Genomic DNA, 21144 nt, shown 5'->3' on the forward strand with positions numbered 1-21144 from the left:
ACGAATGATTTGAATCAACATGTTATTCCTTTCAAAATAACTTTTTCAAAATATTTTCAAAGATGCTAATGGCTTTCCATAATTTTTAAGTCCAACTTAGAGATAAGTTTAACTTAGGGTCTTTGTGAAACACCCCCCTGGAGTGTATAAACTGTGTTGTTATCAGGGGCGTCGCTAGACCTTTTTTAGTGGGGTGAGGGGGGGGGGGGGTGTAAAGGCCACCGATTACCGACAAAACTAGCCACCAATTACAGACAAATAAATTAATGCCAATATCACAATGTCCACAAATTTAACCCATAAACCCGGGGTCAGGAAGTTATTTTTTAGTTTTCCCCCTCTGGCGCAAAGCGCGGAAGCTTTGACACTTCATTAAAATTAATTATTAGAGAAAGAAGACGATTCGTTGTACTGCTCCCGACTCTTACTTCTTGTTTTGCCCCTCGATCGAGTCCCGCGCGAAGCGCAGAAGCTATAGTCGTGATAGAGAAAGAAGACGTACGATTCGTTGTACTGTTTTCGACTCGATCCGTAATCCTTGTCTGAATTCAGTTTCCTCACTCCCGGGCGAAGCACGGAAGCATTCACGTTTCATTAAATTATTACTCTGAATCCTTGCATGTCTGAATTCATTTTTCTCTTTTTTTTCCCTTTTCTCTTTCTTTCTTCTCTTCTCTTTCCTTGCTTTCCTTTCTTTCCTTTAGTCTTTTTCTTCTTTCCCTTTCATTTTCCCCATCCCCCTTTTCTCACTTTCCCGACAGCGGGGCAATTTTACCGCCAATATCCTGACAGGTGTGTGTGGCCGGGGGGGGGGGGGGCGTCGCCACTCCACATCCCCCTTATCGACGCCCCGGGTAGTTATCCAAATATTCTTTTAAAAGAAATGCAATTCCTCATGATCTTGCACCTCTTTTCTATCGTTGTTTAATTCTCTTTCATTTTTTTTCCTTTCTCCTTTAACTCACAAAAATTCTCTCTTTTGCCCCCCTTTTTCAATCTCTTTTTGTTGTTTATTGTGCTTTTTTTGTGGGGGGGGGGGGGGGGGGCTACACGCCTGGTAAGAGAGACCCAATATTATGCACACTGCAAAATTGCGTGCCCCCCCCCCCCTTTTCCATTTTCTTCCTTTTCTGCCTTTTTCTCTCCTCTCTCTTCCCCTTTCTTCCTTTCCCCCTCCTTTTCTCCTCTCCCCTTTTCTCGATCTCCTCCCTCTTTTCTTCTTTTTCTCTCTTCCCTTTTCTTTTCTTTTCCCCTCTTTTTTCTCCCTCTCCCTTTTTCTTTTCCCCCTTCCCCCTTTTTTTTTACTGGGGGGGGGGGGGGGGGGGGCACGTGCGCCTTGTGCCCCCCTAAATCCACCACTGCTGTATGTAGGCCTTACCCTATATCACATACATATGGAATTCGCCTGCCCCCTCATATATCTATCCATCGGAAATGCAATATTTGAATTGAAATGATCAAGGGGGGGGGGGGGGGAGTGGTCATGCCCTTTGAATGAAACCCCGGGATGAAACCGCGCCGCTACTTAGTGATTTGCTCCTGCAAAGACACCATACCATACCATTTTGCATTTCTGCAGACAAATTTGAAAAATCCGAAGGGTATGCTAGCCTGTTTTGTACATTTTATCTTTCTATTACATCTTGTATATTTGTTGTTTTGAAATTTAGACTAATTTGTATTGGTGGCATGTAGATGTAGTTGTGGAAACTAATTTATTTGTGAGTGATTGATTGTGACTGCGAGCTCTCTGCCTGTGCCTAGTCCCACACGTTGATGTTGATGATGTTGCTAAAATTACACTTCAGCTCATATTCATAATCAATCAATCATATCGATGTTTGGTCCTAAGCTATCGGTGTTCCACTGACCAACATGACTGAAATAATGCGTTTAATGGTCCCTTTTCAGGAAATTATGGGTCAAAATCGACATCCATGTTGAAAAATCGGCGCTAGTGAGTAGAGTAAGGCCATGTAAAATTGATTTCATGTTGATCGTCCCCGCCCGCTTCCTTTTTGGGGGCCGCCTCCTATTTTTTGTTATTTGTTATTTTTTTTTTTTTATTTATTTATTTTTTTTTTTGAATTTTTTTTTTTTTTTTTTTTTTTTTTGAAAGAAAAAAAACATGAAAAACACTGCTAAAATGGCTCTATTTCTGATTTAAAAAAAAAAAAATTGTCGGCGGCCATCTTGAAAAAAAATAGCCTCGACTGTCAGGGAAAATGTACTGAGCGGCCATTTTGAGCCGCCATTTTGAAATATCAAATATCAAATAACATGGTACACCCTCCTCCTCTTTTTCAAAAAATCCGGACGATCAACATGTAATCAATTTTACATGGCCTAAAGGAGCCCGTAAATTTTTAATCGGCCAGCTCCCGTTTTCTAGTGTTAGGCAAATTCATGCAAAAAAATATAGACCTAGAGTCTAGTCTAGACCTATTCAAGAAATTGACTTGAAAACACATCAGACAATTAGTCTGAACCGAGTCAGGAGCAAATTTGAAGAAATTATATTTTTAAATGTTGTAAAACCAAAGATATAAGAAGAAAACTGACCAAGTATCTGTACTAAAAATCGTACATGTAAAATTGGTCGTAGACATTCGACAGCTGAAAATGACGCGCACGGTTGTGTGGTACGTGCGTTCTCGAATCCAAAATCGTATCTCACACACACACTCTCGCCATACCGCGAATGGTCCGTCGTGGGGAGCTAGCCGCCCAAGAGTTTGCCAGCGATACCAACGCACCCTCGGAGCTCCGCAGCGCACAATTTTAGCGGAACTCGAAAGGTTCGAGGTGGGAAGGTGGCGGGCTAGCTTTTTGCCAAAACCACGCTAGAACGTCTGCTGGCAAAGTGAAAATAACTACGATCGAGAACATCGTCGGTTTCAGTGAGATAATTCTGAATTCTAATTGAGACTATATAATAAATTATATCGACAAAGAAACCTCGGTAGATCTCTTATAACTATACAAAAGCTTGTTTATTTCTCGTTTTGACATTTGTTTTCGAGCCATTTTTTTCGTGCGCGAGTCAATGCAAACTTTGTATTACCAAACTTTCAACACGCAAGGAACGGGGAACACTCGCGGACCCCGTATCAAATTCGTTGCAAAAAAAAATTTCAAGGGTGATTTTGAAGCAGTGAAGAAAATTTGCGCTGCGATGCGCAGAAATATACTTGAAAGAAACTTAAAAAATCACACCTGAATTTTCAGAAAATCGTATTTGCATTACCGAGCCTAGTTGTGAGTTGTTTATAACTCAGATTTTATGAAGATTTGTCGGAAAAAAATGTCATTTTTTTCCGTTTGGTGGTCATTTCTAGGCTAATATTTTAAAAGTTGCATCAGTAATGGGCCCGATGTTTCTCTTATCGTACTCGCATGTTATTTCTACATGTACATAGATTAAACATAGGATGGTTAGGGGTAAGACCGGATAACATTATAAAAAAAATATATCCTTCCACCCTCCCATATCCAAGTTTTGGGCTGATTATTGCTGACCCACCGCAGCAAGGCCATTCAGATTTCCGTATGCTCGCGAACCGCCCTCTAGTGCCCCATGAATGTGCCTACTAGTGTAGTTCCATAGGTCTAGAAAATCTATCCATTTTTTAGCAGTTTAATAATAATATCCATTCCATTCTTAATCTTATTCTTAGCAAATGATTTTTAGCCCAATTTTTTACTAATTATAATCAATTAATCATAATCATATATTGCAGCTGTATTTTAAACTCTCATTTAAATCTCATCCATTCTAGATCTATCATCTAGGTCTAGTCTACGCACAAGGCAAAATGATTATGAAGAAAAAACTGCACAAGTTACGAGTTCGTAATGACGTTATCACGATAGAAAAACATGAAAATTGCACCTTAACGGCTATATAATATTAATAGTTTGCTCTATTATTTTGAATCTGATCCCAAATTATTTGAGAAAGACCTGTCGTCAGCAGCCATCTTGATTTGAGTATTAATGAATATTCATAAGAAAGTTTTTGAATGTCCATAGTCTAGGTACTACGAACGAGTCCAGCCCTGACAACCGTACTCTAAGCAAGCATGAGCAACTGGGGAGGAAACTCTGGCTTCGGGTACTATGATGCAGGGGATGACGAGGACCATGATGAGGAGGAGTACGGAGGGGCCGAGTGGAAGAATGCTGGGAAGGACAGCCTCATCTTCCTCATCGACTGCTCCGAGCAGATGTTTGAGAAGGACGATGACAGGAGCCATTTTGAGATGAGCATTGAGGTGTGTATAATAATAATAATAATAATAATCTTTTAAAGTCCACTCCAAATTTTATTAAGTTAAACCAAAAATGGAAATTCTTTTTGCCCAATTGATCGTGAGCCCGGCAGCCACTGAGCAGCGCCAGATCGACGTTGACCTATCCCTTATTGTTGAACGCCAAACAAGGTAGCAGCAACTCCCGTCTTTTAACGTCTTTTGGTATGACGCGGCCAGGGTTCGAACCGACGACCTCCCGGTTGTGAGGCGGATGCTCTACTGACTGAGCCAACTCACCTGTATGGTGTTGATATCAATAGAAAAGGCAAGACTGTTTGATTCTCTGATGGCAAGTGGAATATTATTGCACATTTTGGAGGCAGCCACTTTATTCCAGTACACATTGACCTTGTTCACATTGGCACGTTTTCTTTTCTTTTCTCAATTCTTCAGTGTGCCAAGACTGTACTAAGCAACAAAATCATCAGCAGTGATAAGGATCTGGTTGGCGTGGTGTTCTTTGGGACAGAAAAGGACAAAAACAGTGGAAGTTTCAAACATATCTATGCCCTTCAGGTAAGCGGTTGGTTTAATTCTTTATAGGCCACACAAATGTTCTCCTCAGGCCTGTCTTCAGCTCGAGATTGCCAAATAGGCTGCTATTTCTGATTTGGGAAATAATCCTGAAGATACAAATCGTGTCTTCATCAGCTTGAGACTTGACCTTGGAACTCTTCGGGCTGGTGAAGATGCACAGGACAAATAGCAGGATATTTTGCAAACTAGCCCAAGATATCTTGGGATGATTATCTTGACCAAATATCCCGCAAATTGCCACTTCGGGCTGATGAAGACGCAAATTAACTGGATAATTTGCGTTCAGGATAGTTCAAATAGCGGGATATTTGGCAATCTCGAGCTGATGAAGACAGGCCTCCTGTGCCACAAGATATTTATCATGGAATAGAAGTGTTCAAGATTATTGAATTATTTGAATTAATCTATACCAGTGTTAAAAGGGTTGTGATGGAACTAACCAAGACTGGAAATGTGTAGTTTTGCAGAGCCATTGCGTTTCACTTTAAGTAAATCTTCAGTGAATTGTTGCCTATTGTTTTGTGCAGAATTGCATTTGTTGCTAACAAGCAACTGCACAAAGAGGCGAAGAAAGCATTTAAAGTGTTACAACATTACTGCCCCTATCATTTATTGGAACCAGCAACTATCATGATTGTTATTATCATTTAAAACATTAAAATAAAAAAATAAAATATCTTTTTTTTTTTGGAGAGGGGGGGGGGGGGGGGGATTTCATTGATCTGAATGGAAATTTGTTCTAGTTTAATTCAAAATGGTCACAGTTTTAAAATTGACTGACCCTCATAGATCCAACGTCAACCTGGAAAAAAACAGACAGATGGGATAGCGGGAAGATTATTGGCAATATTGCTATGACACTGCGAAGCCTATTGGGCCTCAAGTTGATCATGTTTATGTTTCAACTGGCTGTAAAGAATTGATAGAGACAATATCGTAATAGTATAATAATATTCTGCTTTTATATAGGGCGTAATACAATGTCTCTAAGCGCTTTACAGATATATACTATTACCCCGGTCATTTGATTCAGTGCTTGCCCACACACAATGTGGGCACAATCTCCACTCCCTGGGGAGCATTCCAGCCAGGCGTTACTTGACGCTCAAAAACTGTTTGACCAACAATGACAGTTGCATCCTACCGGGTACCCATTTAACACCTGGGTGGAGAGTAGCAGGTGCAGGTTAATATCTTGCAAAAGGATATTAGTGCCGTGTCGGGATTTGAACCCTTAGCCTCTTAATGCATTTCTAATAAACCATTTCATGTTTGTTTGTTTATTTATGTATGTATTTTCTGTCTACCTTTATTTTGAGAGTTGATTTCAGTTTGGATTTATATTTTTCTTGTGCATAACAGGACCTTGATCAGCCTAGCGCCAGTAGAATTCTAGAGTTGGAGTCTTTCCTTACAGGTATGTTCACATCCAGAATATGTTGTCATGAAATCGTGTGATTGTTTAATTGATTGATTGATAAAGCCCCACTGTACTTCTTGTAGCTTCTTGCTCCCTCTATATAGCAATTAGCAAACAATGCCTATTCGGTGCCTGTTTGTCCCCCATGATCCCCTTTTTCTTATGTTAATTGAGAGCTGAGTTGATGAGATAGCCACCTGTCAGTTATCTTGGTGGGTGGTCTAATCCCCTTTGCCAAACTAGTACAGATGGCCTTTAATTGATTGATTGATCACATGACACACTTGCTCCAGCGACGTCGGTTAATATCATAGACTAACCAGATTTTTAACTTCAACCCTGGACTACCTAATTGCAACCCTAAACCTAATCTAAAACCCAATGGCAACCGTTTCACTTGCCCTATATCGGCATTTCATGAAAAATCTTTGAAAATTCTTAACTAGCCAAAAAATCATCAATATAAGGTGATAAGTCTGGATATGAAAATGTTGGAAAGGGTGTATGTCATGTCGGTTACGCTGTAATTCCCCATAAAGCCCAGAGCAATCGCCACTTGCGCATTTGTTGGATAACTGAGTGGTTACTTGTATATTTCAGCAAATTATTGATTTAGTGGAGAACCAAAGTTTGATGGATTGATTGATTGATTATTTTTTTGTTTGGTTTGTTGGTTGGTTGATTGATTGATCGATTAATAAATTAATGGGTGATAACTTAAGGAGAAGGTTGTATTCTGGACTGGTGAAGATGTGAAATAATTTGTGAGCTTTTTATTCTTTGTCACTTTGGAAGAATACCAAAGCAGAAATGTCCCCTAAAAAAGGATCGCTCTTCAAATACCTCCATATAAAAACAATGTGACAAGAATGAGCTGATCATTTATTGACAAAACATGTGTGAATGAGCCATGATAAAGAAAACTATTCAAACATGATTAACTGAAGTTCATTTTGTTATAAATGCGTTTTTCATTCATTTTTTAATTTCATTCTTCTCTCTCTACAGAGGGCAACAATGATTTTGCCAACAAGTTTGGATTTGAAAGTGGCTACAGCCTCAGCGACGCCCTCTGGACGTGTTCTAACATGTTTTCACAAAGGTATGACATTATCAAATCACGGTAGAGTTGACCATGGATCTATACTTGACTTGGCCCTTCACATGCAGTTCGTTTCAGAATAAAATGATTTCTTATTGTTCCTGTGTGTCTCATTTGTCCTACATCAGATGTACAGTACGTGCTCCAGAGACGATTGCTTCACATTCAATACCCAATATCTTACACTAAACCGAAAGTGAGCACTGGACCAAACACTAGCACACCTCATCCTGACCCTAGACCTAACCTAAAATACAATAAACTATTGACTGCTCATGAGGATGATGGTGGAAATTGTCACACCCAAGGTGTTGTTCATACCAGCCCTTCTATGAACACCACCGAGAGAGTAATAATTTCCTCCACAATCCGATTACAGAGCAGTCTGTAATGTGGTCTTTAAAGACAGGTGGTCTTTGTAGACATGTGGTCACTAAAGCAGGTTTGACTGTAGCATAAACAAATTAAATAGGGCCTCATGATTTGTGTCATCCTGTATTAATATCAGAAATAGATAAATGAATAAACTAAATGATGATTATTTTCTTCAACTTGTTTGGCAGTCCACAGAAGGTGGGTCACAAGCGTGTTCTTCTCTTCACCAACGATGACCACCCCCACGACAAGAATGTAGCTTTCCAGCGACAAGCCAAGCAGAAGGCCAAAGATCTGGATGACATCGGGATCGAGATCCTACTCATGCACATGGCTCTGCCTGACTCTCCATTCCGCTTCTCTGAATTCTATCAGGTATGAGAAGAAGAGAGAGAGGGAGGGAGAGGGAGAGATAGAGGGAGATGAAGATAGAGGGAGAGGATAATAGAGAGAGGATAAGAGATAGCGAGAGATAGAGAGAGAGAGCAGGGGGGAGGAGAAAGAGAGGGATAGAGAGAGTGTGGGGGGAATGAGAGACAGAGAGAGAGAGAGAGAGCAGGGGGGAGGAGAAAGAGAGAGAGAGAGAGAGGGGGAAAGAAATTAACATTGTTTAATGATGTCAATGCCCCTGAGGAAGGGGGAGGAGCCAGAAAAATTGAAAATAAGATTGCATAGTTGGCATAAAATATCTTCAAAGTGTGATCTCTATACTGCCAAGCACTGCCAAATCAACATGTTTCTGTTTTTTGATGAAAATTTGAGAAGAAAGCGATAAATGATAATGAAACAATTAAGAGAGAAAGGAGATGAAAGATGATGATTTTTAGCTGTAAGCCTTTGTCAAATAATTTTTGTAACTGGAACTTTGCAGGACATTGTCCATGGAAGCGAGGATGAGGAGGGTTTAATTCCGGACGCTTCTGAGAAGTTCGAGCAGCTTCTGGCGAGGGTGCGAGCAAAAGACCACAAGAAGAGGACCACGGGGAGGATTCCCTTCTCCCTCGGAAAGGGACTGGAACTAGGCGTGGGCGTGTAAGTTGGAGTAACAATAGTAATGATTATGGTGATTGTGGTGATGAGGATGATTGTGGTGATGATGATGATTTTGGTGATGATGAAGAAATTGATGAGGATGATGATGATGATGATGATGATGATTATGGTGATGATGATGATGATGATGAAGAAATTGATGAGGATGATGATGATGATGATGATGATGATGATGATGATGATGATTATCCCTTCAGCGGTCCAAAGAATGTTATATTACACCCCCTGCCAGTCAATATCTGTATACTATTTTGTTTTGTTTTGTTGAAGGTACACCCTTGTAAGGCAGCAGGCTAAACCCTATCCTGTGAAGCTACATCGACAGACCAATGAGGCTCTCAAGAATAAATCTAAGATGTACTGTGAGGTGAGCAAGGCGGAATAATAATATGTGCCTTCATGGTTGTTTCATCACAAAGCATGCCGGGACATATTTATAGTACGGAAGTAGATTTTCACCTTCTCCGTGATCAGCTTTTCCATTGCCAACAAACAAATTTTTATCCTGTTGAATCAACATCATAATCTTGTGCAGGATTTGCCTTGAGGCTTCTTGAAAGAAATATTTACAGTTTACTTAAAACATATACATGTAACAAACACAACAGAAAAGACATAAAATGAGTATAGTATCAGAAATTAAAAAATAATCAAATAATTACGACTGATATAAATCATTCATATTTAAAAAGAAGGTTGAGCTCTGGGGAGAGGTGAAAAATAATTTTTGAGTTTTATCATTATTATGCAAGTGTGGAAGAACATCTGATTATCAAGAAATCTATGATTGGAAATAAAAATCAAATTTTGTGTTTTCCTAACGGTTTTCATAACACTGCACTCTATTGGGGAGTATGGTAAAACTGGTCACTAAAAGGTTTTGACTTTTTTGAGGCACTTCTTGATCATTTTGAAGCAAATTTTTTTTAGGGCTTCAATATAACACCATATCACAGACACTGATAACACGTAGGGTCATGCATCTCAGATTTAACATTGTTAAACGATGCCTTTAAGCATGCATCTCAGATTTAACATTGTTAAACGATGCCTTTAAGTGACCTCCTTTGATATTAATATTTCAGGATACAGGAGAGCTTCTGATGCCATCAGACATCAAGAAATACCAAACGTACGGTGGAAAGAACATCATCTTTGAGAAGGATGAAGTGGATGAAGTCAAGAAGTTTTATGATCCAGGTTCGAACAATTTCATTTAAGGTCAATTCCTTTTCTTTTCCGATTCCTTTTGGGGGACCGCCTCCTTTCTTTCTTTTTTTTGTTTAATTAAAAAAAAAAAAAAAAAAAATTAAATGCCGGCGGCCATCTTGAAAAATAGCCTGTCAGGGAAAATTTAACGAGCGGCCATTTTGAAAAGAAAAAAAAAAGGCCTCCTCCTTCATATTTGTCAAGAAGGCAGGAGGCTAAACATGTTGTTTTTTTTGGCCTGACTGTGTACCCATCACAAACAAGAATATACAGTCAAACCTGCTTTAGTGACCACCTGTCTACAAAGACCACTTTTTTGTTTCCCTTGAAAATGGTTTCTCATTGAAAAATGCATTAAAGGAACCTGTCTACAAAGACCACATTTTTTGTTTCCCTTGATAATGGTTTCTCATTGAAACATGTACTAATGAACCTGTCTACAAAGACCACTTTGAACGGATCTGATCAGATCTGTTTTCATCAGCTCGAGTTTGCCACATAACCTACTATTTGCAGACTCGGGATATCATCCCGAAGCTCGAAATTGCGTCTGCAGCAGACCGATTAGCTCCTCACAAACTAGCTCCGTCAGGTGAAAATTAGCCCGCTATTTCCCAAATAGCGGGATATTTTGGAACTAAGACCAAGATTTCTCAGGATATTTTCTCAACCAAATATCACGCTTATTGCAGCTGCTGGCTGATGAATACGCAAATTAACTGGCTAATTTGCGTTCAGGATTGTTAAAATAGCGGGTTATTTGGCAAACTCGAGCTGATGAAGACAGGCCCATCATGAGACGGTGTTTAATTTCAAGATGTGTTCTTCCCAATCATAGGCCTTACCCTGATGGGTTTCAAGCCCAGGTCGGCCCTCAAGAAGTATTTCCATGTCAAGCCAGCCCAGTTCCTATTCCCAGACGAGACCTCTGTTTCGGGTAGCAATACTCTCTTCAATGCACTCCTGCAGCGATGCTCGGCCCGGGACAAGGTCGCTATCTGCCGTTACATTCCACGCAAGAATTCACCTCCAAAGTTTGTCGCCCTCTTGCCCCAGGTAAGAGTAGTAGGCTAGAATAGTTTATAAGAGGATCCTAATAAGTAAATGATTGGTTGAAAGCATACACGTGACCAGGAATTTATTTTGCCTAACGCGTAAATTGGATAATGACCGGTCATTAGTAAAATCGTGTCAAAAAACATCATTTTATAAAACAAATAAAACATAATCTTATAAAACAAATAATACACATCATTTTGTTCGGGCATTAGTAAAAGTCCCCACACTCAGTACCTTCATAACAGTCCGAACTCCCCTCGGGTATCACCTCGGGCGTGTTCAACTGTTCCAAAGGTACCTCGTGTGGGTAATATAGTATTAATGACTGCTTTGAGAGAAATAGTTGTTTTTATACGCTCAAGGGAAGGTTAGAATTGTGCTATTACCCGAGGCGTGCCGAGGGGAATAGCCCAATTGTAACCTTCCCGAGAGCGTATAAAAACAACTATTTCTCGAATATTAAAGCAGTCATATTAATACTTTTATATGCAAAAAAAAAAAAAAAAAAAAAAAAAACTTTTGCCGAAGATGGGATTCGAAATCTTGCGTACCAAAGGTGATATTACTAAAGTCAGCGCCTCAAACCGCTCGGCCAGCGCACTATGTCACCATGCATAGAAGTTTTCTTTAATATATACATTAAAATGAATTGAAAACGGCTTCGCGTGGTCGATGCTTCGCCGCTGCTCCATTAAACGGGCCCTTCTTTTACTTTTATAATGCATATTGGCACGAACTTAGATCAAGATCTATCGGCAGATGTTGTTTTTTTGTTTTTGGAAGTTTATTTTCGTCTTCATGTCAACAATGCAAGATAAAATTGTTGGTAAGATCGATCGAGATTCAATTGTATTGAAATTACCGACCAATTCTTCGCACACGTACGGTATCCTCGATCGCTCAGACCATTTTTTAACATGTAAACCTATGGGGTTACCATGGAGACTGACCTATTTTCCCAATAACCATGGTTATTGGGATTTTGAACTGTTTTTTAACCATGGTTACCGGGAATTTTCGGGAACAGTTAAAGTTTATGAATGCAATTTCGACCAATCAGATTGCTGGATTACTTAAGTGAGGTATATAATTCTTACTAATGCCCTCACTGCTGTGTGTTATTTGTATATTATCACAATGTTGGTTTCAATTTGTTGTGTCTACCACAGAAAGAGGAACTTGATGAGCATTCCGTTCAGATCACTCCTCCAGGATTCCATCTCATCTTCTTGCCTTTCTCTGATGACATGAGAAAACTGGAACATCCCACTCACCCGAGGGGTAAGTTTACTTGAGTGTTGAGAGGGACGAGGGATGGGGAATATTGATTGAAAACACCCCTCCTCTGTTGAAGATGAATTGTACTTAAAGTGTTCATATTCAATTCAGTTCAATATTGATTATGAGAATTCCAAATTATTAGTCCAGCAACTAATGTACAATATTTACAACATGCAAAATCATGTAATATCATTATTGATTAAAAGAAAAAAGAACAAAATCAAGCTATTACGTTTATAAAATACATTACATAAATTGTGTAATGTATTTAAACCCATGTCTCTACGAATGCTCCCAGGGAGTGGCGAATGTGCAAAAATTGTGTGAGGTGTCTAATTGTTTTGGGAATCTCTTTGAATCTCTTAGCTACACCGGACCAGATCGACAAGGCCATGAACGTCGTTAATAATACATACATGTAGATTGTGTAATATATTTTGACCTATGTCTTTAGGAATGCTCCCCAGGGAGTGGTGAATGTGCATACATTGCATGGGGTCTCCAGTTTTATTGTGAATCTCTGTGAATTTCTTTGAATCTATTAGCTACACCGGACCAGATCGACAAGGCCAAGAACGTCGTCAAGAAGTTACAGTTCCAGTTCTCCTCGGAGAACTTTGAGAATCCAGTCCTCCAGACGCACTACAGGACCCTGGAGGCCCTAGCGCTCGACAGGGACACCACAGATGATATGGTCGACCATACCGGTAAGACAGAGTCTGCGGATGATATTGATTATAATAATGGTGATGACAATAAAAGCTATTTGTATTATGAGCCATTTATCCAGAATTTCTATTCTGCATACCTGCCAACTGTTATTGTTTTAAAGGCAAATTTGGCTTGTTTTACCATGTGCCACAATTTGAAAGTTCGCGTATCGCGTGCGTTGAATGGCTGAACGATTGAGCAGCGAATTCATATTCTTTCGTACAGATTTACTGCGTATTGATACCAGTTACACTGCCGCTGCATACATGGCCATGGTAAGGCCATGCGATTGCCTGTTAAGGGTACAAATTTCTTATTTTCAAATGTTGGCAGGTATGATTCTGATTCATACCGGTACAAAGATAAAAAATTAAAATACACTGTGGCGAGTGGATATGTCATCGGACTGTGGATCACAAGGTCCACGGTTTCGAGTCCCGCCTCAGCACTAATGTCCTTTGGCAAGACATTAATCTACATTTGCCACACTGAACCCAGGTGCGGTAAGTGGGCAACTTGGTGGGATTATTCCTTGAAATGCACTGTGCACTGATAACGGCTGCCGGAGCTAAAGCTACGATAATAATTTCCAATGCTCTTTGGAATTGCTTAGGGACGTTATATAATGTAATATACGCTATACAAGAACTGAATATTATTACTTGTATTGATAAAGCTATGTTCTACTCCAATTGTGTGTTATCTGTTGACCAATCAGAGCCCAACAAAGAGATGATTGAGAGAAGGGCGGGGCCTGGCATCAGAGAGTTCATGGAGTCAGTCTTCCCCGAGGGGTACGACCCCACGGCCAAACCTGCTGCTAGAAAGAAGGTACAGGTCTTCTCTTCTCACGTTTATCTGTCAGATCTTCTTTTAGATCAAAGAGAGATCGTTCCTTGGTAATGTGTTCATTTGTACAAAAGCAGAAAAATAAATAGAAGTAAAAAGGCGAAAGTTTGATGTAAATCAGATAAATAACAAGAAAGTAACCATTATTTATTTCTAAAAAATGAGATCGCTAGATCTATGCGTTTCTCAAATTGGCAATTTGTTCAGTGTATTTTGACTAGCGTAATGCACATTTGTCGTGTACAGAAATACCATTAATTTATGTTTTTCTCCTAAGCATTTCCTCCCTAAGGGCATTACTCAAAATATTTTAAAATACTGATAGCACATTATTACAAGTCCTGAGTCAAACGAGGGTTACAGTGACTCTCTTTGCTTTTCCCCTCCCAGGCTCAAATGAAGCCAAATCTATTATAATAAAAACTGCAATCTCTCTCTCTCTCTCTCTAGGCTGCAGGTGGTACCATTGATGTTGCTGAACAAGCCCGAAAAGAACAGGTAAAAAGGGAATTCTCCAACTGAATTGTGATAAATAAAATTTACAAATTTTCTTTTATTTGAAAAGGAATTTTTTCTTACATTAGCAAAGAAGTGTTCTTCAAATATGGGCAATATTTTGGACTTAAATTAATGGAAACGAGATGTGCTTTCCTGCTTTATTTCAGCTAGGCATTGGCTGAGCATCAGACTCTGCAAATTTAATTTGAACTCTATGCAAATGCTAGGTGTAATGACTAATTTATTCTAATTCTTTCTTTTGTTTCATGACAGCTTTCCAAGTTGACCGTAGCCGTCCTAAAGGAGTTCTGTCAAACGAATGGACTTTCAACTGCGGGGAGAAAGAATGACCTCATAGGAACCATAAATGACCATCTAGGGTTATAAATTGAATTAAAGGGAAATAATGACCTCACACTCATTTGTGCTGTATGTTAGGGGTTCTATGCAGCTATACTATATTCAAAATAAGAGTTTCAATTGTTACTTCTAGAAGGAGATATTGCCAGTTTCAATACACTCTCAATATAGTCTGCAAACGTAGACTCTGATTTACCACAATTGATAAAGCCTTGAGGAGAGCCTAGCTCTGTTAGACTCTGGCTACAGTATAGGGCCTATTGATTGCGTTATACATTACGAGTGACGAGGGTTTGTGCATGCAAACTCCTCTTATTATATGTAAAAGGGACGCATAAGTAAAGTAGTTAATACACACTTGAACTCTCTCTTAGAAATGGGTGTGTATGTAATTGGGTTTTTACAGACATGTATGAATTAAATGATTTATAGAAACCACATTTACATGTAGCTGTCCACAAATGTTGTTTAGGTGCCAAATGTACAGATTGTTTTGTTCTTATTGTAGTTGAACATAGATAAGCTTGTCTTTCTTATAATTACGATCGTCATTAGCAAGCCTTTTGTTTTGGCGGAAAAAATTGGAGCGATGCAGACTAGTCTTCCTTTGACGACATAATTTTTGCACCAGATCTTGTCGGATTTTCTTTATTCGCCGATTTGTGTTGCTTTCTACAACAGGAAAATAAACACATAACATGGGTGGATATTTCTTTACATAGATGTTGGAAATATTTTGAATTCAAGAATGGGATATCTACAGAAATGTTTGTGTTTAACCTGTTGACTCCTGAATTGTTTAATTCCCATAGGCTTAATACAGGAGCCACTCGGTTGCAGGAGTCGATGGGTTAATAAGCAATGAGTTATATATGCTACTCATAGACTGATGCAGAAATGTAGTATAGTGATTACTAGTATCACCTAGAGAGAGAGGAGAAGAGAAATGAATTAATGTAATTGAGGGATTGCATAGTTGCAAACCATTCCCATTTTTGAGGAAATGATTCATATATTATGGCCTTCAAACTGGTGGTTATGAAAGTGAAACCTATATTTCCTCTCTTTTCTGAAAAGATCTATGTAAAAAATATACAAAGTAGATTGTATTCCTAGCTTTGCCTTGAAAGATTGATAATTTTGCTGCAAAAGTTATAACAGGTGTGGTATAAATAAAAGTTGAAATTAAGACAAAATAAGAAATATTGCAGGGATTGTAAGCTTGCAGAATCAAAGAAGTAAAAGTGTCGCATAAAAGTTTTCTTCACTGTTTTCTGTTGTGGTATTATCTCCCTCTTTGTCTTCTTTCAAGATCATGGAATGCTGAAAAAATATAATTTTAAACTAGCATAATTATGTTATTTTATGTATTCCCAAAGAAATTGTACATACTTTTTTAGCTTAGCTGTAAACAGCTTGCAAATAAGTACTGGTAATGCGATTATCAATCATTGTAATCTTAGTTTTTGGATCATATGATTTTTTTATTGTTGTGAAACAACAGAGGAACTGTAATATTTAGTTTTTCCTGAAATGTTAAGACATTGTAAGAATTTAGTCATCTCATATGTTTTGTATATGCATCAAAATATAGAACAGTCTTCATAAGATAATTTGCATTTCTATGTCAGATTTATGTAGTGTACAAGATGTTGATGCGAAGGAGTAAAAGAGATGTGTGTGGATTAGAAAGGAGAGAGAGCAATTGATGTGGGAGGCTGGGAGAATGTGAAAGCGAGAGAGAAAGAGCATTGGGGGGGGGGGGGATAGGGACGTAAGAACCAACAAAAAAGAGGGAGGCAGGGGGAGGGGATGAACAAAAGGTGAAAGACAGAAAGAAAAACAAACCATAGGAGAGAGTGGGGTGGGGTAGAAAGAGAGGAAACTAGGGGGAGCTAGATCAGAAAACTAGGGGTGAGAGAGTAAGAGTAAAATAGAAAGAGGTGAGGGGGAGGGACGGATCGAGAGAAGAGAGGGGTTTTTGGGGGGGGGCAGTAAAGGGTTGTTGGCTATTAATAAACTTTGTTATTACATTTATTTTTATTAAACTTTTTAAATATTCGGCACCAAAAAAAAAAAAAGTGCTCTTACCACCCTCCCCCAACCTCCCCCCCCCCCCTCCCCCCCCCCCCCCCCCCCCCCCCCTCTCCCCCGCTTATTCAGCGGCTGGCTGAGTCGTTGCGATTTTTGGGAACCAAAAACATTATGTCCTCTTAACCCACCCCCCCCCCCCCCCCCCCCCCCCCCCCGGAAGAAATTCCTGGATCCGCCCCTGAGTTACTTAGTTCATGTTTTTGTTAAAGTTGACTTTCATGGACCACGTAGGCCTATTGTCGACCCCATCTTTATCTGTTTATGTAATATTTATGGTGTATTCTTAATTGTCTTTTGATTGTTTTGTATTTTTATCAGACTGTGGAAATAAACTTGAATTGAATTGAATAGATACTTCACAAATTAAGTAAATATTGAAATCCTTTTATTTCCAAAATAGAATTGTTATCTCGAATAGGATGACACAACTCTTGATAAAAGTATAATGACTCATTTTGAGCATACTTGTTAATTGACACGAATAATCTAATGTACATAAGTAAACCAATTGTTCCTGCTTATCTGTGCAAAGTATTTAAAGTTAGTTATTTGCTAATAACCAACATTACGGAAGTCTAGATAAAAAGATGTTTGATGAGCACCCCGGCCTCATCGTCCGTCCGGCGACTAGCGAAGGTCGAAATACTTCGCAAATCAATTTTAAGCGATGACGCACTTTTTATTGTTTTTCTTTCCTTTTCTCCAGGAAAATAATCAAAATATTCATACACTGAATGATGCTATTATCCAAATAGGAAACGCATTTAAATCTGTTTATAATGTAAATGTGTGTTCATTTATCTTAGATATAGACTTAACGACATTTTTTCTAAAATTATTGTGTATGACATAAGAATTAGTTACATTGTGTAGCGAAAAAATAAATTGCTTAGTCTGGTAGCAACTCTAAATGTCAACAAACTTTTCTCGGTCACCTGAACAGTAGTCACGTGCCTATAACCGTGCGAACGTCATGTTCGGAGAAAAACGTAAACATTGCATTTTTTTACACAATTGTACTGCGCGCGCGGCACAAAAGAGAATTCTATTGTTCGCACGAAAAGGAAACAAAAGATAAAAATTGCGAAAGTGTTATCCACGTTATACGTTATCGGCTTGATTTGCATACTACGTCATTGTAAACAGTGGTAGATCGACAGGATCGCGAGCAGAAAAAGAAACGGAAAGATTCTATCAATATCATTATTGAACAAACTACAAAGTGTTCATAGATCTACGCGACATGTTTCGAAATTGTTTTTGCTCAACCTAAACTTCAAGTTCAGTAGGCCTACCCGATTTTTGTACGGTGCGGTACACTTAGGCTTCCGATACCGCTCGCGCTCGCCGGATATTGTACCGGCGTAATTCGTTGTGACTGTGTGTGGCCGCCCGTTAATCTGCTTTACAATTTTAAGATTAGCCTATTTGGATTCTGAATTGGAATTGGGAACCATCATCATCAGATCACCATGCACGTGGTCAGAATGTTCAAGGTTGATGTTGTAAGTATTTGCCACAAAATGCAATTCTATAAGACTGTCTAGTCCAGATCTAGTCTAGATCTAGACAGAAATAACCATCTGATTTGGGTCATTTCTTTAATAAAACTGACATTTGTTGTCATTCCCCAATAATCGGAGGTGGAGCCAGACGTAGTCTCAGTGGAACAACCGACGATTAGAGAGACTGAAGCTTTCGGTCTAGTCTAGATCTAGATCTAGACTCTAGTTCTAGTGACGATACTCAGCTCAGCAGGAGAAGTTTTTATTATTTTTCCAGTTTTTATTTCAACATGTTCAACCATGGCATGTTTATCTTTTAAAATTTTAATTGGAGATTTGAGGCTCTAGATCTATATAGGTCTAGAGTCTAAAAGAGATTTTGAGACAAATGCAAATGGGAAGAGGGATAGAATGTTAGCTAGCATGAAATAGCAATGTGATATTTCATATAGACCCCTAACTTGTTAGACTAATGAATGAAGTCAGTGACACAATTTGAAATCATTTTCTTATTCTTTTTATTAACTCCCTGCAGGCCAAAGCAGTTTGTCCGAGACTCCTTCCCTTCATCAATGGGACGATTCTTTACTTTCTGCTACGACCAGAGGCCTCACTGTGGGCTGTTGCCTGCAAGTGCCTTCCCATCGTCTGTCTGTGCGGCTTCGTCATCCATGAGATCTATCTCTTCTGCAAGCAAGGTTTGTCCGTCTTTCCTCGCTACCATCTAGCTATTCTCACCGGCCTCGTCTTATCCTGTATCGGTGATGGTTGCCTCGTTTACGTCAACCAATACTTCATCGAAGGACTCCTCTTCTTCGCGCTCGCTCACATCATGTACATCTACGCTTTTGGCGCGAACCCCTTCAAACCGTCCCTCCTCATCCCCCTGATGCTCGTGGGCGGTGTCGTCTACGGGTTCATGTACCCGGGTTTCGCCGCTTACGAACTTACATTCCTTGGCGCCTTGTACATCATCCTGATCATTATGATGGCGTGGAGGGCGCTAGCCAGGGTCCAGTTCGGGGAGAACCTCTGGACGTGGACAAAGGTCGCCGCTGGTGTCGGCGCCATCCTCTTCTGCATCTCTGACGTTGTCTTAGCAACCAATATGTTCCGCAGCGCCATCCCATCATCTCAGTCCATCGTCATGACGACGTACTACACAGCTCAGCTTGGCATAGCATTGTCTGTTGTGAGCCACGGACATAGCATTGAGAAGAAAGAGAAATGAGTTGGTCTCCGAGACACTGCAGTTTATTGTTATGTTAGAATATACATTGATCAAGCATAGCTATTTTTAGATTATAACAAAAATATTGCTGCATTGGAAGTCTGCTGTGTAGTGCAATATAGGCCTACCTGCAAGTAGATCATATCAAGCGTTTTCTTTACATTGGAAAAACATGTGAAGAAAACAAATGAAATTGGGTATATAGATATTTTAAGAAGGTCAAAGGAGATTTAAATGTTATAAATCAAATTTTGTTGAATACTGCATTGCCAAATTTTATAACACTTTCTAAATGGATAGAAATTGGAAAAAGACACTATTGTTTCAAAGATGTGAAATAACTCTTATACTTTGTTTACTTCCTTGTACAAGGAACATATCAAATCTAACGATTTCCCATGAAAATACCCTGGGTCCATATTTTTTATAACAATGTCTTTATTTTTAGGAAAAGCTTTGTGCAGACATTAACCAATGGATTGTCCTAAGTTGACAATTTTTTGTTGTACCAACATATAATATAACATCCTTTTCAGAATACCTCTGGCTTTTATATATGATCTACATGCAGGGATGTTGTTAAGAACTGCTGGAAATCTCCAAACTAATTTTCAGCAGTGTATTTTGATTTACATATCATATCCAGTCAAACCTGTCTATTAAGGCCACCCAATGGAAACAAAAAATGTGGTCCTTGTAGACAGGTTCCTTTAGTACATGTTTCAATGAGAAACCATTTTCAAGTGAAACAAAAAATGTGGTCTATGTAGACAGGTGGTCACTAAAGCAGGTTTGACTGTATATCCAGTCAAACCTGTTTATTAAGGCCACCCAAGGGAAACAAAAGAAGTGGCCTCTGTAGACAGGTTCGACTGTACACTTTATACATGTACTTATGACAAGATGTTTTTTGCACTGAAATCATTGCTATCTAAGGCCTAAAAAAAAATGTTGTATTGCCCTTTGCGAGAAATATCAGCCCAAAGAGGGAGTAAAACAAAACAAACAAAAAACAGATATCCGACCGACCGACCCATGTTTTGGCACCTAAAGGGTAATACAACATTTTTTTTGTTTGGGCCTTATGCATAGCATGTACTTGCACCACAGCAATTTTATATCAAGTTGAACATCTATTATAAAACAAGCAATATAAAACAGCAACAAGTAAAGTATTCATACCCTTTGTAAATTTGATATTTTTTCCCCCGCAAATCAAGAATGAAAGGTGGGCTGGTTAAACTAGGGTTTTTGTGGAATACTTAAAGATTTAAGCTTTCATATATATCATAAACATAACAAACCGGGCCAAAATTAATTCTTCACGTACTTAACAAAAATACAAAACTCTGTAAGGGTATGAATAATGTAGTTGTTAAGTATAGTTCAGGGAATAATTTGCCTCAAATTTTTTGATTAGCAATTTCAGCCGATGGATAAATATTTCAAATGATATTCTGTACATTTCTATGGAAGAAAACTGCTACACAAAAGATATTTTGTATAGCAGTCATGCAAAAATGCATAGCAAATTGCGATGCGATACC

The 21144-nt window shown here is 39.0% G+C and overlaps 2 protein-coding genes across 4 annotated transcripts; both read left to right on the forward strand.

Moving 5' to 3' along the window:
* Positions 1-1527: 1527 nt before the first annotated feature.
* Positions 1528-16377, forward strand: LOC764905 (X-ray repair cross-complementing protein 6). 3 transcript variants are annotated; one of them, XM_030989549.1, is made up of 15 exons: positions 1528-1601; positions 4038-4274; positions 4707-4829; positions 6213-6267; positions 7279-7372; positions 7936-8122; positions 8619-8779; positions 9071-9167; positions 9886-10000; positions 10848-11065; positions 12238-12349; positions 12895-13056; positions 13779-13891; positions 14360-14407; positions 14681-16377. In XM_030989549.1, exons 2-15 carry the CDS (start codon positions 4083-4085, stop codon positions 14792-14794), a joined length of 1791 nt encoding a protein of 596 aa, XP_030845409.1. In that variant the 5' UTR covers positions 1528-1601; positions 4038-4082; the 3' UTR covers positions 14795-16377. The 3 variants fall into 3 exon arrangements, with proteins under 3 accessions (XP_030845409.1, XP_030845408.1, XP_030845410.1); XM_030989548.1 differs by having other exon boundaries at positions 1532-1601; positions 4033-4274; XM_030989550.1 differs by lacking the exon at positions 13779-13891 and having other exon boundaries at positions 1532-1601; positions 4033-4274; positions 14681-14794.
* Positions 16378-17891: 1514 nt separating this feature from the next.
* Positions 17892-20333, forward strand: LOC577536 (lysoplasmalogenase-like protein TMEM86A). Its single transcript, XM_777758.5, has 2 exons — positions 17892-18366; positions 18902-20333. Exons 1-2 carry the CDS (start codon positions 18334-18336, stop codon positions 19595-19597), a joined length of 729 nt encoding a protein of 242 aa, XP_782851.1. The 5' UTR covers positions 17892-18333; the 3' UTR covers positions 19598-20333.
* Positions 20334-21144: the final 811 nt, after the last annotated feature.

The sequence above is a fragment of the Strongylocentrotus purpuratus genome, unplaced genomic scaffold (assembly GCF_000002235.5).
Source record: "Strongylocentrotus purpuratus isolate Spur 01 unplaced genomic scaffold, Spur_5.0 spur5_scaffold_18, whole genome shotgun sequence".
NCBI lineage: Eukaryota > Metazoa > Echinodermata > Echinoidea > Camarodonta > Strongylocentrotidae > Strongylocentrotus > Strongylocentrotus purpuratus.

Bases quoted from the DNA above. Each gene is read 5' to 3' on its own strand.
- LOC764905 (XM_030989549.1), top strand. From the start codon at position 4,083: ATGAGCAACTGGGGAGGAAACTCTGGCTTCGGGTACTATGATGCAGGG. The intron at 12,350-12,894 runs GTAAGTTTACTT...TGAATCTATTAG, and splicing joins ACATCCCACTCACCCGAGGG to CTACACCGGACCAGATCGAC. The intron at 13,057-13,778 runs GTAAGACAGAGT...TTGACCAATCAG, and splicing joins TGATATGGTCGACCATACCG to AGCCCAACAAAGAGATGATT.
- LOC577536 (XM_777758.5), top strand. From the start codon at position 18,334: ATGCACGTGGTCAGAATGTTCAAGGTTGATGTT. The intron at 18,367-18,901 runs GTAAGTATTTGC...AACTCCCTGCAG, and splicing joins GAATGTTCAAGGTTGATGTT to GCCAAAGCAGTTTGTCCGAG.